The sequence below is a fragment of the Protopterus annectens genome, chromosome 10.part0 (genome assembly GCF_019279795.1).
Source record: "Protopterus annectens isolate FY-2018-M chromosome 10.part0, PAN1.0, whole genome shotgun sequence".
NCBI classification, from domain to species: Eukaryota; Metazoa; Chordata; order Ceratodontiformes; family Protopteridae; genus Protopterus; species Protopterus annectens.
The window spans coordinates 637,805,331-637,819,480 of NC_056744.1; the positions used below are offsets into that span (position 1 = coordinate 637,805,331).

The 14,150-nt window shown below is 38.5% G+C and overlaps 1 protein-coding gene across 1 annotated transcript in view; it reads right to left on the reverse strand.

The window, feature by feature from the left end:
* Positions 1-14,150, reverse strand: part of NDC1 (NDC1 transmembrane nucleoporin) — a 2,145,343-nt gene that overhangs the window by 346,117 nt on the left and 1,785,076 nt on the right. The window contains exon 15 of the mRNA XM_044085460.1: positions 1,807-1,870. Coding sequence (XP_043941395.1) covers positions 1,807-1,870 — 64 coding nt within the window. The remainder of the gene's footprint in view (positions 1-1,806; positions 1,871-14,150) is intronic.

Here is a 14,150-nt window from a genome sequence, read left to right on the forward strand (position 1 = left end):
ATGTCAAGCAGAGCATCTCACTGGTCCTCTTCAAGAGAAACCTTGATGAGTGGATGGGAAATAGAAAATTCACCCCGGGGATCACTCCAGTGGCTCTGCTCGACAGAGGCACTAGGAACTAAGGTCGGGTGGCATGATGCCAGGGTAATCCTATGGGCTAGGTTTGTAAAGGCTCCAGGGCCATTAGCCTAATACACACCTATGAACCTATGTCTAACCAACCTCTTGTTATTTTACTTGTCAAATGCTCCCTCAGTTTGGCAATAATTACTTTTAACTGCTGTTACTGAAGTCATTATGCTAACAGTTTTTGTGCTCTGGAATTCACAAACATAACTGCTTAACAGCAACCTTTCTAACCTCATCCAAAATATTTAAATACTCTCTTATTTTCCCTTTAGCACTCTGTAGTTGCTCTTCTTCTTGGTCTGTAAGATTCCCCCCATTGTTCAATACTTTACCCTATGTCACACACAGACTAAATTATTCCTACTACTTCTTCCTCAGCTCTCACTCTTATTTTTATCCTAGTTTTAAAATCCATTTTATCCCACTCGCTAACTATCCCTTCTATCTTCCCGAATAACTCGCAAAATAATTTCACTACCCACTTACTTACTTTTTAATAGGTATGTTGGAAAGTCCCAGTGTCTCATTTTTATTTCATTATCCTGCATCTTTATCTTAGTTTTCACTGGTGCATCACCTGAAATAGTTAATGATGTGCATCAAAGCTGTAAATTGAATACGCTCCAGTGAAATATTTCTATCCAGTCTAGACCAGTTACTGTATCTTGTGGAATATGTAACTTCTGTCTTGAGTTCCTACTACAGAATTCAAACTACATATTCTGATTTATTTCTTCAGGCATCTACAGTCCAATTGTCTAGCTGTACTTTCATAAAGTTTAGATAGTAGTCGGTTCCTTCCAATTTTTCCACTGTAGCAGAAAATTTCCAGTTTTTACTACAAGCTCCGTCTTTTAACTCTATTTTTCACAATGGCACTTGGAAGGCCTCATGCTTAGCCATTTTTTTTTTTAAACAGCATTTCAAACTCCGATTTTTGCAGATTTATCATTTCATCTGAATAGCAAGTTAAAGCTTTTTTTTATATTTTTCCTGACCTTCTGTTATTTGAATTCTTATTCAATCAGTGTTTCATTTATTGCCAACATCTATGGGTTTACTTGATTTATTTTTCCTCTACAATACTGGAAGCCATCTCCTGTACCAATTCTGAAACTTGAAATGTTTTTTTGCTGAACATTTGCAAGATTCTTCTCAGCCTGTGTTTTCTCTTCTCCTTTTCTGGTTTATTTTTTTCTTAGGTTCTCCAAATGCCTTCTATGTTGGCATCCAGGCAGTGTAATTTACTTTCCAGAGACTGAATTTTACCCAAACTGACAAGAGTGAGTTTTGGCTGGTTATCTGACAGACACATTGCCCGTAATACACATAAGAACTTCACTGATAAAAGAAAATAATTTTTTAAGCAGGTAAGTGGATTGGTCACATAATCTTCAGTCATGGGGAGAGCCAAAGGCACATTTAAATAATCTATAGTTTACTAACTTACTGGCTATACTAAGACCAAAAGCATATTTAAATCTACAATTTAGCAACTAATCTACAGTTTACTAATTTACTGGACATACTATGGCCAAAGGCATATTTAAATAATAAATCTACAATTTAGCAACTTTCTGGATATAACAATAAGAGAGTTAAATAAAATAAGCCCATCTAGTATTGTCTTAAAAGATTAATTAATTTGCAAATAACCCAATTAAAGCAAGTTCTTACCTTCAAGTGCCCAAATATGTGCTTGGCTATCAGCAAACAATGCTTGACTTGAAGCTTCAGGATGCTAAGGAAATAAAAAACACTATTAAAATGCATACAGAAATATGAGTAGTTATTCTTTTAAATGTTCATTCATGTATATAAGTTTGGACATATTTTTGTACCATGTACCTGTTAACTAATATTAGCTAGTTCAAATGAATACAACTTAGGTGTTTTAAGATAAAAAGTTCCTCAGAGTATTTTCTGTAAACATCTTGTAATCTATCACCAGCCATAACTTTAAAATTTAGCAAATTCAAAGTCGTTACTTTTTCCTATTTAAATAATGGATTTTAATGTCACATTAACATAGCTAAACAATTCAATAAGATATAGAATGACTTCAATCTTTTCTGCCATGGAGTGAAAGTACTATGGCTCCACTCGATATATGGGAAGCCAGGAGTTCTTCAGATTATTGTTTTGGGGTCTGAAGGGAACTTTTGATTATGGGGGTTGGCAAGACTTGCAGTGGTCTTCAGACTGACTGCATAGTACAATGAATCCATCCATCCATGTACAAACCATTTTCCCCGGTTTTTTCACTTGCACATGGAGTCGTGGTGTCACTTAAACAGTGACAATCCTATTTCCGGATTTCTAATAAGGCCCTCCTTCAATGGCTGGGACCTAGTACACTTCTCTTCTGCTAGCCTATGCTGGGGGGTTTAAGATCTGGAGCTTTAATACTGCAACAGGGGCACCCCTCTGCCTGTTCACCTTATTAATGCGCTGTGACTGGGGCAGAAACATGCAACTCTAGAATCACCACTTACAAAAGCAATAAACACTCTTGCTGAAAAGACTATCTCAGCAGGAAATCCTGCTTCTGCAATGTGGCAAACTGAATACCTTCTTCTAAAAGGGACAACATCAGGGAATAATGCACCCACTACAGAAGGTCCTCTCTAAGATTATTTGATTTGATAAAAGTTTACTGACCTATTACATCACACTTTGAAATGTTTTCTTTTGATGGGTGAAATGTTTGTGTAGTATCACAAGGTGTTAAATGAAGTGGAAGTAGCCAAAATACATGAGAAGGGCTTCAGGGGGAGGGACACAGCCCTCATAAAGGTCACACTGTTCTACTCATGGAGTGCAGATCCAAAATACAGGCACCTTAGTGTCAGCCCTGAACACACTTCTTAAACATGCAAATCAGGCACTCACATCACTGGGAAAATCCATTACTTCACTCATGGAATTAGGCTTTTGGCAGCAATGGATAATGCAGTTTGCAATCCTGTGAAAGAGCTATCTGGCAACTGCAAAACCCTGCCTGCTATGAGCAAACAAAATGATCTCCTGGATCCATTCACCTGTTCTAACGGGCCAGGGTAGAACCATGGAGTACTGCAATGTGAAGGTACTCATAACCACAGATGCTGGAAGAGAAGGATTACTGTAAAATCACAAGATGAATGGCATTAGACAGAGGTGACCTTCAGTCTTACAGCAGTCACACATTCCTGTTGTGTATGAGGTTGGGTGAATGGTGAGCTAGTTAACTACCAGATGTAACCAAACAGTTCACTAATCAAGATACTATGAATGGGCAAAAAAGTCCCTTTTTAGCAAAACACCCAGGGAGATAAGATCCACAATAAAATATAATCACCAAAATGTCCCACATCACTGTCATCTACAAGTCCTACAGAAAAAAGGAGATGGCAACAAGCATCACCCTTCTATTCAGAACAGAAAGTAATGGATGCTGCCATCAACTATTCATGATCTGAACCTACCCCCACCCCATCCCCAACTATCCATAAGATAAAACAACTGGAATTGAGATCTTTAGTAAAGGGTAATTCCAGTTGTTTTATCTCTGTTGCTATATTCACTACTTCTAGTATAGCTGGTTTAGATCTTGATTTCCATTTTCTAGTAATTGCTTTTTTGGCAGCTACAATAATTAGACACAGCAAGGCCTTACCATGTCTAGGCAATTCCAATTCCGTATCATAGCTAAGAAAAATCATCTTCCTTGTCACACCAATCTGCCCACCAAGCATGTCTGACAGTGAGTGCATCCTGCAGGGAATACTTAAAGTATGCCAACCTACCACACTTCGAGAAAATATGTTGCTAAGTACCCCTTTCTTCCCAGTCACACCTCCAGCATTTGCTGTCTACCTGAGGAAAAGTTCTCTGGAGTCTACTTGGGGAATAAAAATATCAATGTAAACATTTCCAAGCAAAAATCCTAAATCTTCTAGATTTTGTTGCATATTTTGGAGACAAATATATATCCTCCCACTGTTTCTTTGTGAATTGCTCATCAATCTCTCTCTTCCCAATCCTTTCTAACCTCTTCTGAGTCTTACAGCTATCATGCAATATTTTATATGCTCTACTAATTATTCCTTTTTTAATGGCAGCTTCTGTTCTAGATTCTACTAAAAACTCTACCAGTGCTGGTCTTTCGTTTTGAACCACCCGTTTTCTTTCTCTTTGCCTATACTCTGATATCAATCCTTGATAAGGAAGGCAATCTCTAACCTGATGTCTAAATAAATCCTTGGCCCCTTCCCATTCTATTACCTTTCCTCTCTAGTTATTTGCTCCAAATACCTTGCTTCTTTTGCCAGTTTTCTCCAATAAATTTCAGCCCCCCCCACTGCCTATTGTCTATATCCCTAATAATTAACTCTCCCTCCCTTCTCCAAACATGTTCTAACAAAAATTTTACTAGAGACCACTTCATAAGAACCTTGCAACATTCTAACTGGTTTCCCATCAAAACCCTTTCATTAGACAAAGCAGTTGATTACTTCAACTCCACATTCCTAAATATCCTCAACCAACTAGCCCCCTTAAAAATAATCAGGATATGTAGCAACCCCACCCCTTGACTCAAGAAAACCACAAAAGCCCTAATTAGAGCCAGGGATAAAGCTTGGAAACCGGGCACTACACCAGATCACCTGAAGCTAGGCAATCCTTTCACAGGCTCCGGAACAAAGCAAAAAAGCAGGTTAAGCTCGACAAACAAAATGACCATATCACTCAACAAAACAAATACAGTACCAAACTACAAAAATTCTGGGCAACAATAAATAGCATCCTACAGCCCGGAAGAACCACCACTCCTGCCCCCAATATAACAGGTACAGACCTGGACATAGCCTCCAGCTTTAATAACTATTTCACCTCCTCAACACTCAAATTCTTAAACAACATCACTTCCTTCAACACTGCACAACCACCTCAGGCCCAAATCAATACAACCACCTCAGGCCCAAATCAATACCATACCTTTCACACTTAAGTCTGTTCCTACCTCTACTATCCAAAAACTGCTAGCCAAACTCAAACCAACCACCCTTGCAGCCGATAACCTTCCTGCCAAATACTTCCAAATTGCATCCACAGCTATAGCCCATCCCATTTCACTTCTAATAAATAGATCCATCACTGAACACGCCGTTCCATCCCTGTGGAAAACCTCATATATCATACCACTCCACAAAGGTGGTCCTTCCCTAGACCTTTCCAACAATCGACCAATTCCAATTCTCTCACCCCTCTCTAAGATCCTAGAAAGATTATTCATCACCAGTTCCTTTCCTATCTTCTCACCAACAACCTTCTCTCCTCAACCCAACACCGATTCCGCCCATCCCACAGCACCACCACTCCCTACTCAAGTTCACCAATACTATAAACTCCCACAGGAATCTAGGTAAATTAGTCTCTGCTACCTTCCTAGATTTATCCAAGGCATTCAACACAGTCTCACATAATAAACTACTGTCTAGTCTCTCTGACCTCAACCTTAACAACCCCACCCTAGTCTGGTTTAAAAGCTATTTAGATAACCACCAACAATCCGTCAAATGGCAAAACTCTCTACCCCCCACACTCCCAACCACCTTAGGTGTGCCACAAGGATCTTCTTTTTAACATCTTCACAAACCAGCTCCACTCAGCTACCTCTAAAGCCGACATAGTCCAATATGCTGACGACACAACTCTCAATATGCTCTGCACCCAACATCCAACTTCTCCAACAAAAAGCCCAAAGAGCCTTATCTGAAATAGAGAACTGGCTTAACAACTCATACTAAATCCCAAGAAAACACAACTAACCACTCTACTAAAACGAGCAACCTTACCTTTTCTATACTCTCCGCCAACAACACCCAAATCACCCCTGTCACTGAGGCTAAACTCCAAGGAGTTGCCATTGATCAGCAACTCAAATTCACAAAGCACATATCAACACCCATCACTAAAGTCCACAAAAAGCTAGGTTCCCTCTATTGCTGTAAAACTTATCTAACCACTGAATCCCGAATTGCAATAGTCAGGACCCACCTCCTATCTACTGTACTTTATGCATCCCTAATTCTACCTAATCTTTACAAAACTTACCTTAATAAACTTTCCATCTGTTACAACAAAATTGCTAGATTCACTACCAATGCCAAATTACGATCCCACCACTGGCTTTCCCTACAAGCCTTGCACTGGCTTTAATTTCCGAACCTATTAAGGTACCATCAAACTCAGCCTAGCGCATCTAATTCTGTACTATCCCGAGAAAACCCATGACCTGACTGGCATGTTGAACTTCTACAATTCAAATAGACAACTTCGGTCCTCCAACAAAGCCTTAATCGAAACCCCCACATGCAAAAACAAATCCGGGGAATCACTATTTGCCCATTAAATAGCAAAAATATGGAACAACCTTCCCCCTGACCTCAGACTACAAAACTCCACTCCCTCCTTCAAAAGCCTACTTAAAAGCATGCCTCTTCACCAACCATCTATGCAACTGTAATTGACCCCCTAAAGCCTCATCCACTCTATTTTTATACCCCATCTGTCCTGGACAACACAAACAACACGCTCTAACTATACCTATCCATGTGTGAGCAATAACCTATATATGAGTGTATGTACATGTGTGTTTAAATCTATCTATCATATATATATATATATATATATATATATACACACACATATATATATATATATATATATATATATATATATATATATATATATATATATATATACACATACACACACACACACAGACATACACACTCTTACATGTATATTTGCTTAAATGTATACACAGAAACAAACATTTATATACTGTTATTCAATTGCAAAATATCTTGCAATGCTCTACCAGGTTCTTATCTACTCTCACTATATATTTTGTACACTTGTATTTTCAACCAAAAGAGATAATATCCTCTTATTGTATACTAACTGCTGTCAAGTAACTGCTGTCAAGTCTACAATCTGTATGCTACTACTCTGTAATGTGTCTTTTGTAAATTTTTCCTCTCTCTGTAAACTTAGAGATTTTCTCCCCAGGACTCCACTGAAAACAGACACTTGTCCAGTCAGACTATCCTGGCAAACAAATGTTAAATAAATAAATAAATGTAGTCATCCCTATCGGCAGAATCTCCTTTCTCCATTCCTGTGCTTGCTTAGTTCTTGGAATACTTTCTGCTACTTTATGGATATAATATTCTGTATGATTGCTGTTATTCGCCATACAGGTCTGCATCCAAAATCCCAGTCTCACCTTGTTTCTTGTGCTCCCCCCCCCCCCCATTTTATCATTCCTTTTCATTTTGAATTTCAGTTTACTGCTTGTACTATGTGTATAGGAGCCTTAACAGTGTAGCTCTGAAATACCCCTTCAAATTGTGTAATCCCAATCCACCCTGTTCTACTGGAAGAATCAATTTACCCCAATTGACTCTGGCTATCTTCCCCTCCCAGATAATGTCCTTCAGCCCTTTATTAATTGCTATCCACAACTTCTCCTCTGGTTGATAAAAATAAGCCTGACCTGTGTACAAGACTAAAGGGACTAAAACATTTTGACTGCTTGTATTTTACTAATCATATCACAAAACTTGCATTTTTGTCAGTTTTTGTATTAACTTTTTAGTCTCTTCCCACATATCCTTAAGCTGCCACACCAGAATCATTTTTAATCCATACTCCTAAATACTTCATTTTATCATGTCCCCAAAAATGCGAATATTGCTGAATCAATTTGTGTGTGGGTACATAATTTACTGCTATTGCCTTTGTTTTAGCTTCATTAATTTTGTATCTTGAAAAGGTTTGAAACTGTCTAAAAATGTTCCACAACACTATAATGACTCTCTCTGGTTTTGTCAGATATAAAATATCTGCAAATACAGCCAGCTTTTCTCAACTACCATATCAATTATATCCTTGAATTTCTGAGTCCCTTATTTTCTTTGCCAGTGGTTCTAAATATACTGCAAATAAAGGGAAAGATGCCTGGTTCCTCTGTTCAAGCAGAAATTATTAGAGGACCCCACCCACTTTAATATTTACCTCCAATCCCCCATATATCCTCCTAATCAACTCTGCAATTTTTTTTCAGGAAATGCAAATGCTTCCATTGCCCTGCTCATAAAGTCCCAGCTTACTCTGTCAAATGCTTTCTCTGCATAGAGACCCACCAACATCAACAGTATCTTCTTAAATTCTGCTTCCTTCTGGATCATCAATGTTCTGTTAATGTTGTCAAATGTTTGCCTCCCATCCACAAAGCCAAACCGATCCATATCTATCAATTTTGGCATTACTTTTATCATTTGCTTATAGACCCACACACTTAATGATCATGGTTTAGTATTGAAATGGGCCTGACAGGATCAAATGGATCTTTACCCTCTATGTATTACTATTATCACTGCTTTCTTCCAGAATGTTGGTACTCCTCCTCCTCTTAAAATACTGTTAAAAAACCTTCCAGATCTTTATCAGTTATTTTTTTCCCTCCTACCTTCCAAACTTCCACAGGAATACCACCTATTCCTGGGGACTTTTATGTAGATTGGTTATGCATCACAATTTTTATCTCATCTCCTACTATCCAGTTAGTAAACTGAGCCTCATCTACCTCTAACCTTGGCATATTTAATTTTTCCATAAACATTTCCGTTTGCATCTTTTCTTGATTTCCATATTTTTTTCTGCTTTATGCAGACTTTCACAGAATTTCCAAAATATTTCTAATATCTCTATAGGATCTTGTTACCTTCCTTGTTATAGGCTCCCTAAGCTTGGTGACAGCCCTTTCTACTTTCTGTTGCCCGAGTCATTGTGCTAAAAGTTTTTTGTGCTCTACTGTTATTATAAAAAAAACATAACAACAACCGTTCTAAACTTGCGCATATATTATCGAGGTAAACCCTTATTTTCTGCTTAGCATTATGAAGTTGATGCTCCTCTTGTTTTATGAGATTCCCCTAGTCTGTAACACTAACATTTGTCAGTCCCTTTAAATAATTCTTGTTACTCTTAACCATAGTTCCCTTCCTTTTATTTCCACCCTATTTTTAAACTCCACCTTAATTTTTATCCCACTGCCTAGCTATATTCCAAAAAAAAAAAAAACAAAAAAAACTATCCTCTCAAATAGCTTCGGAATAATCTCCACTACCCATTCCTTAAATTCCTCTCTTTTCAACAGACAAGTGGGAAATCGCCAGTGTCCCATTTTTATTTCATTACCCTGTGTTTTTATTTTGGTTATTGGCACATGATCTGAAATAGTTATTGGGTGCACAAGGCCTTCAATTAAATGCTCATGTTCCTGTGAAATGTAAATTCTGTCTAGCCTAGCCCAGCCCAGTTTCTATATCTGGGGGAATAATATGTACATTCACTCCAAACTCCTACTACTGAATTCACATCTTCCATGCCAAATATTTTCATGAATTTCTTCACAAATCTACACTCCTTTGTTGCACTTTTCCTCCTGGGTCCCCCAGACATCTTCACTGCTGCAAACCACATTCCAGTCCCCACCTATAATATTACTTGTTGAAAATGGATTATTTCTCTCAAAATTTTCTTATGCTCCAATATAGCACTTTTAGGTGGAATATAAATACATGCCAGTGTAATCCTCCTTCCTTGCCGGTAGCCCCTTAGCATTATAAACCCGCCAATATTATCTTTTTTATATTCTTCTATCACTACTTGAGCTCCTCTTGCTATTAATAAGCACTCCTCTTTTCCCAGGTACTCTGCTGAATAACCATCCTGAAAACCTTTATCAAACTCACATGTTCAGTTCTTTCTAACTGTATCTCCTGTAACATTGCTATTTGCATTCTACATTTTAATATAGTTCAATACTCTTTTTTGTATTTATTTGTGAGACTGCTGACATGCAAAGACAGTACAGAAAAAAACCACATTAAAAAATTATTATTCCCACCTTTTATGCATAACACCTTTTTTGTTAAAAGTCTAGTTCCAGCTTTTATGTTGCATGCATACACTGTTTGACAGGTTAAACTTTTATACAGTTGTTTCTCGTCATATCCATTTGAGCTTATGTCACATCTTACAAAACTTGTAGTTTTAGTGAAAGCCCTCTCTCACTCACACACAGAACCCCCCAATACCCCCTAAATCCTATTAACTTAATATTAACACACAAAACTATGTGCATCTTCAAATACTGATGTTTTACCCTCCTAAAAGGGACAAAAGCCCCAAACTGACAGCCACACTCACATACCTGAGTTAACCTAAAAGAAAGGTTAAACTTGCTAAGATACATGGTGCAGCCTGTGCTTCTACTAAGTGCTAATTGGCTCTGTCTTTTCCTTGTAGGTCTCCCAGCTGGGAACCCCCCCCCCGAAAGATTTCAGAGAGTAATATGTCCTAGCCAATTTCTCTTTTCAGTTTTTTTCTTCAACCACTCTCCACCATCTTGTAGCGAATTTCTCTTTATCAGACTGTCTCCATGGAGACAAGCGAACCAGGCAGCCAGTTTCTCTTGATCACATTGTTTCCATGAAAACCAGCTGCAGACTTGTTACTGAGCCTACATGTATTTGCTAGAAAAAAAGCCTCATAGCATAAAATATTCTTTTTCACTTACTTGCTTACTCTTAAAACTTGCTACTAAATCAATCTAAGGTCCTTAAATCGGGTCTATATATTACACAGTCGAAGTTCCGTAACTTTGACTAACAAGTACGAACACATATGTCCGAAGTTACAGAACATTGACCATGTATAAAAACATAAAAAGGGAACATAAAATAAAAGGTTATATGCAGGGGGGAAAGTCTCCTGCAACCCCCACACCCCCCGCTCTTTAAATATACCAACTCCGAGGTCGCGCTACAGTGCAGTAAAGGGAACATTTTTACAACCCTCAGGTATGTTCTTTTTGTTTTTTCCCAATCGAAGTATGACAACTTCGAACTTATGGTTTCGACCATATCATGTTCTAAGTTGTCATACTTCGACTATGTAATATAGACCCCCCTTAAATACAGTCATTCCCCCATGAAGAATGAGAAAAAGCCCATTAATTTTTCTTTTGTCATGCTCTTTTAACCAGTCTTTTTTTCCCACTGCATTGCCTACATTTCTTAACTAAAGAAAGAGAAGGGAGAAAGAAAAAAAAACAGCAGCACCAGTTTACAATCCCCATTATACTTAAAAATAACAGAAAACTTTACTTTATAACATGCAATAAAACCATACACCACAAAAATATAGTGCTAGTAAGAAAAAATTTCTTTACTTTCAGTTAACTTTCTCCATCCTACTCCCCTCCCCAAAGCATTTTTTCCAACATTAATGCCATGAAGTAGGGCATATGCTTTAGAGTCCCCCACAAGTCCAACAAATTCTGGAAAAGTCCAGTATTTCCAAATATTGTTGTTCTGTCATATTTCACAGATGTAAGTATTGCATTTTAATCTCACAATATGTTACTGGTTTTATTACTGCTCATCTCCCTCTCCCAAATTTTGCCTCTGCTTCATTTTCAACGTACTCTTAATTCTTCTAGTCAACTCTCGTGCTCCCTTCCTTCTCTCCAACACTTTCTGGTGAAATACTGGAAAGTTTCACAGGTAGCGCCTTTATTACCAGAAGAACAAGAAGCAGAATCTCTTTCTGTTTCACAGTTCACTTTTTGTTGGGCAAATGTTTGTATTTCCTCCTTAGCATGTATTTCATCAAAAAATTGTGTTCCTCCAGGGAGGAATACTTTGTAGACAGTTGGGTACAGCAGTTTGAATCTCACACCTGTGTCCCTGCATTCCCTGATTAGTGGAATAAATTTGCTTCTCCTGCCTGGTGTACAATGAGTACTCATTCTCCACAAACTCTACTGTCTCCCATTAGTACTTTGTCCTTCTGCCACAGTTTTGTCAAAATCAACTCCTGCTGGTAGGATTGCATCTTTACTATTAAAGGTCTAGGTTGCTTTCTCATAGACAGGTTTGGAGCATACATACGATGTGCCCATTCACGTAACAACAACTGCTGTGGAATACCAGTCCAGTTGCTTATTTGTGCTTTCATAAAATTAATGCAGTCTGTTCCTTCCAAGCTGCTCTGATATAGCTGAAAATCTCAGGTCTTCCCTATGTGCTCTGTCCTCTAATTCTATTATTTTTTGAAGCAACCCTTCCTGAGCAGTCTCATATTCAGCCAGTGTTTTCTTCATTTCAACCTCTGATTTTTGCAGCTTTATCATCTCATCTGAAAATTTCTTTAAAGCTTCTTCCATTTTACAGCCTTTTGTTGTGAGCGCTGATGTGCTCAATGTTATGTTTATTTTCAACAGGTCTGTGTGCAGTTGTCTTATCTTCCTTTGGGTTACTGAAATTCATGTCTAGAGGTTGCACCACTGCTTTTTGCCGAACAGCTGCAGAACTTTCCCCAATCAGTGTTTTGTCTTCACTTTTTGTAGCGGATTTTTTTCCAGGTCCTCTTTATTTCTTTTTTCCTGGCATCTAGGCAGTACACCTACTAGCCAGTTACTGAAATGTACCCATAAATACAAGTCTACTGGCCTTCTCTGCTGAGTTTCTCTTCACGCTGGGAGAGCTAGAATAAAGTGTTAATGTACAGCCAACTTGGAAGTCCCTAACAAAAATACCCTTGACCAGATAGTGCACAGACTCACCAGAGGTGCAAACATATGGGACCTGGTACTCACCAATATGGGAGCATGCTGTACTCCTCCTCCCAAAGTGTCACATCCTCACTGCTGAGGTTGGACCACAAAGCTGTCTCTTTCAAAATAAAAATCAACTCAGTAATTCCAGAAAAGCCTGTAACAGTTAGGAACTATTTCAAAGTAAACTATATCCTATTAAGCAACAGTTTGTCACAATTCAATGCCTCTCCCAACTTCAAATTCATAACAACCTATGTGGAATTGTTAAAAGAGAGGACCCTGTAAAACCACATAAATGGTGGTATAGAGGCTGCTGTACCTACTAGAGTGTAAGCCCAAAACAAACTCTGAAAACAAACTACACTAGTGGAATTGCAACCTTAACAGGGTAGATAACAAAAAGAAAAAAAAAATCATGGCTAAAATCAAGAACAGCAACTCCCATAATGATACGAATTCGCTAATTAAACTATATATGAAACAGAGGACTAATCAAGTCTAACAAATCCAATTACGAGGTCAAGATAGCCTCACAGGCTAAAAGACAAGCAGAAGGCCTTCTAAACCTATGTTCAAAACATCCAAGGCAGCACGACAGTGTGCTGAACTGGTGGTCAGTTGCTCCGCTTTCATGGAGCAAAGTGACATAATGAATCTGCTAGTTGACAAATTCAGCTCAACCCCAACCCCCCCAGCAGTGCTCCTGAAGGCCAAAAGACCAGCCTCACTGGGCTCTCAACAATATGCCAGAATGCCTCCTAAACAGCTTGAAACATAACCTATTAGGACAATGTGTGTCACTTTTCAACTATAGCCTGAAAACAGGCTTTGTACCATAAGAATGGAGGACCATTAACCTACCCTGGAAACTACAGACCTACCAGTCTGATTACTCTAATATGCAAAGCCACAGAACAAATCATGGAAATGATCAAGACAGACAAAATATACTGGATCTAACCCAGTTTGGCTTTGTCAAGGTAAAGTTATGCCTACTAAATGTGGTGGATGAGGGGAACATGATGCATACCACTGAAATGGACCTGGCGAAGGCATTCAATACAATGCCCTAGTCAGGTATACAGCTGGCAAACTCAATGAACTGGGCATAAACTCCTACATAACTCACTGGATTGCCAGCTGGCTCACAGACAGAATCCAGGAATTGTGAGACTGGTCCCCAGCAGGGGTACCTCAGGGATACATGCTGTGACCACTCCTAATCTGCATCTCCATCTTGGAGGTAAAGGCTAACGGGTGAGGGCCTTTGGCTGACCAAGTCTACAGATGACTGCAAATTGGGAGCCATCACAGATTCCTCCCATGACAAACATCTTACAAG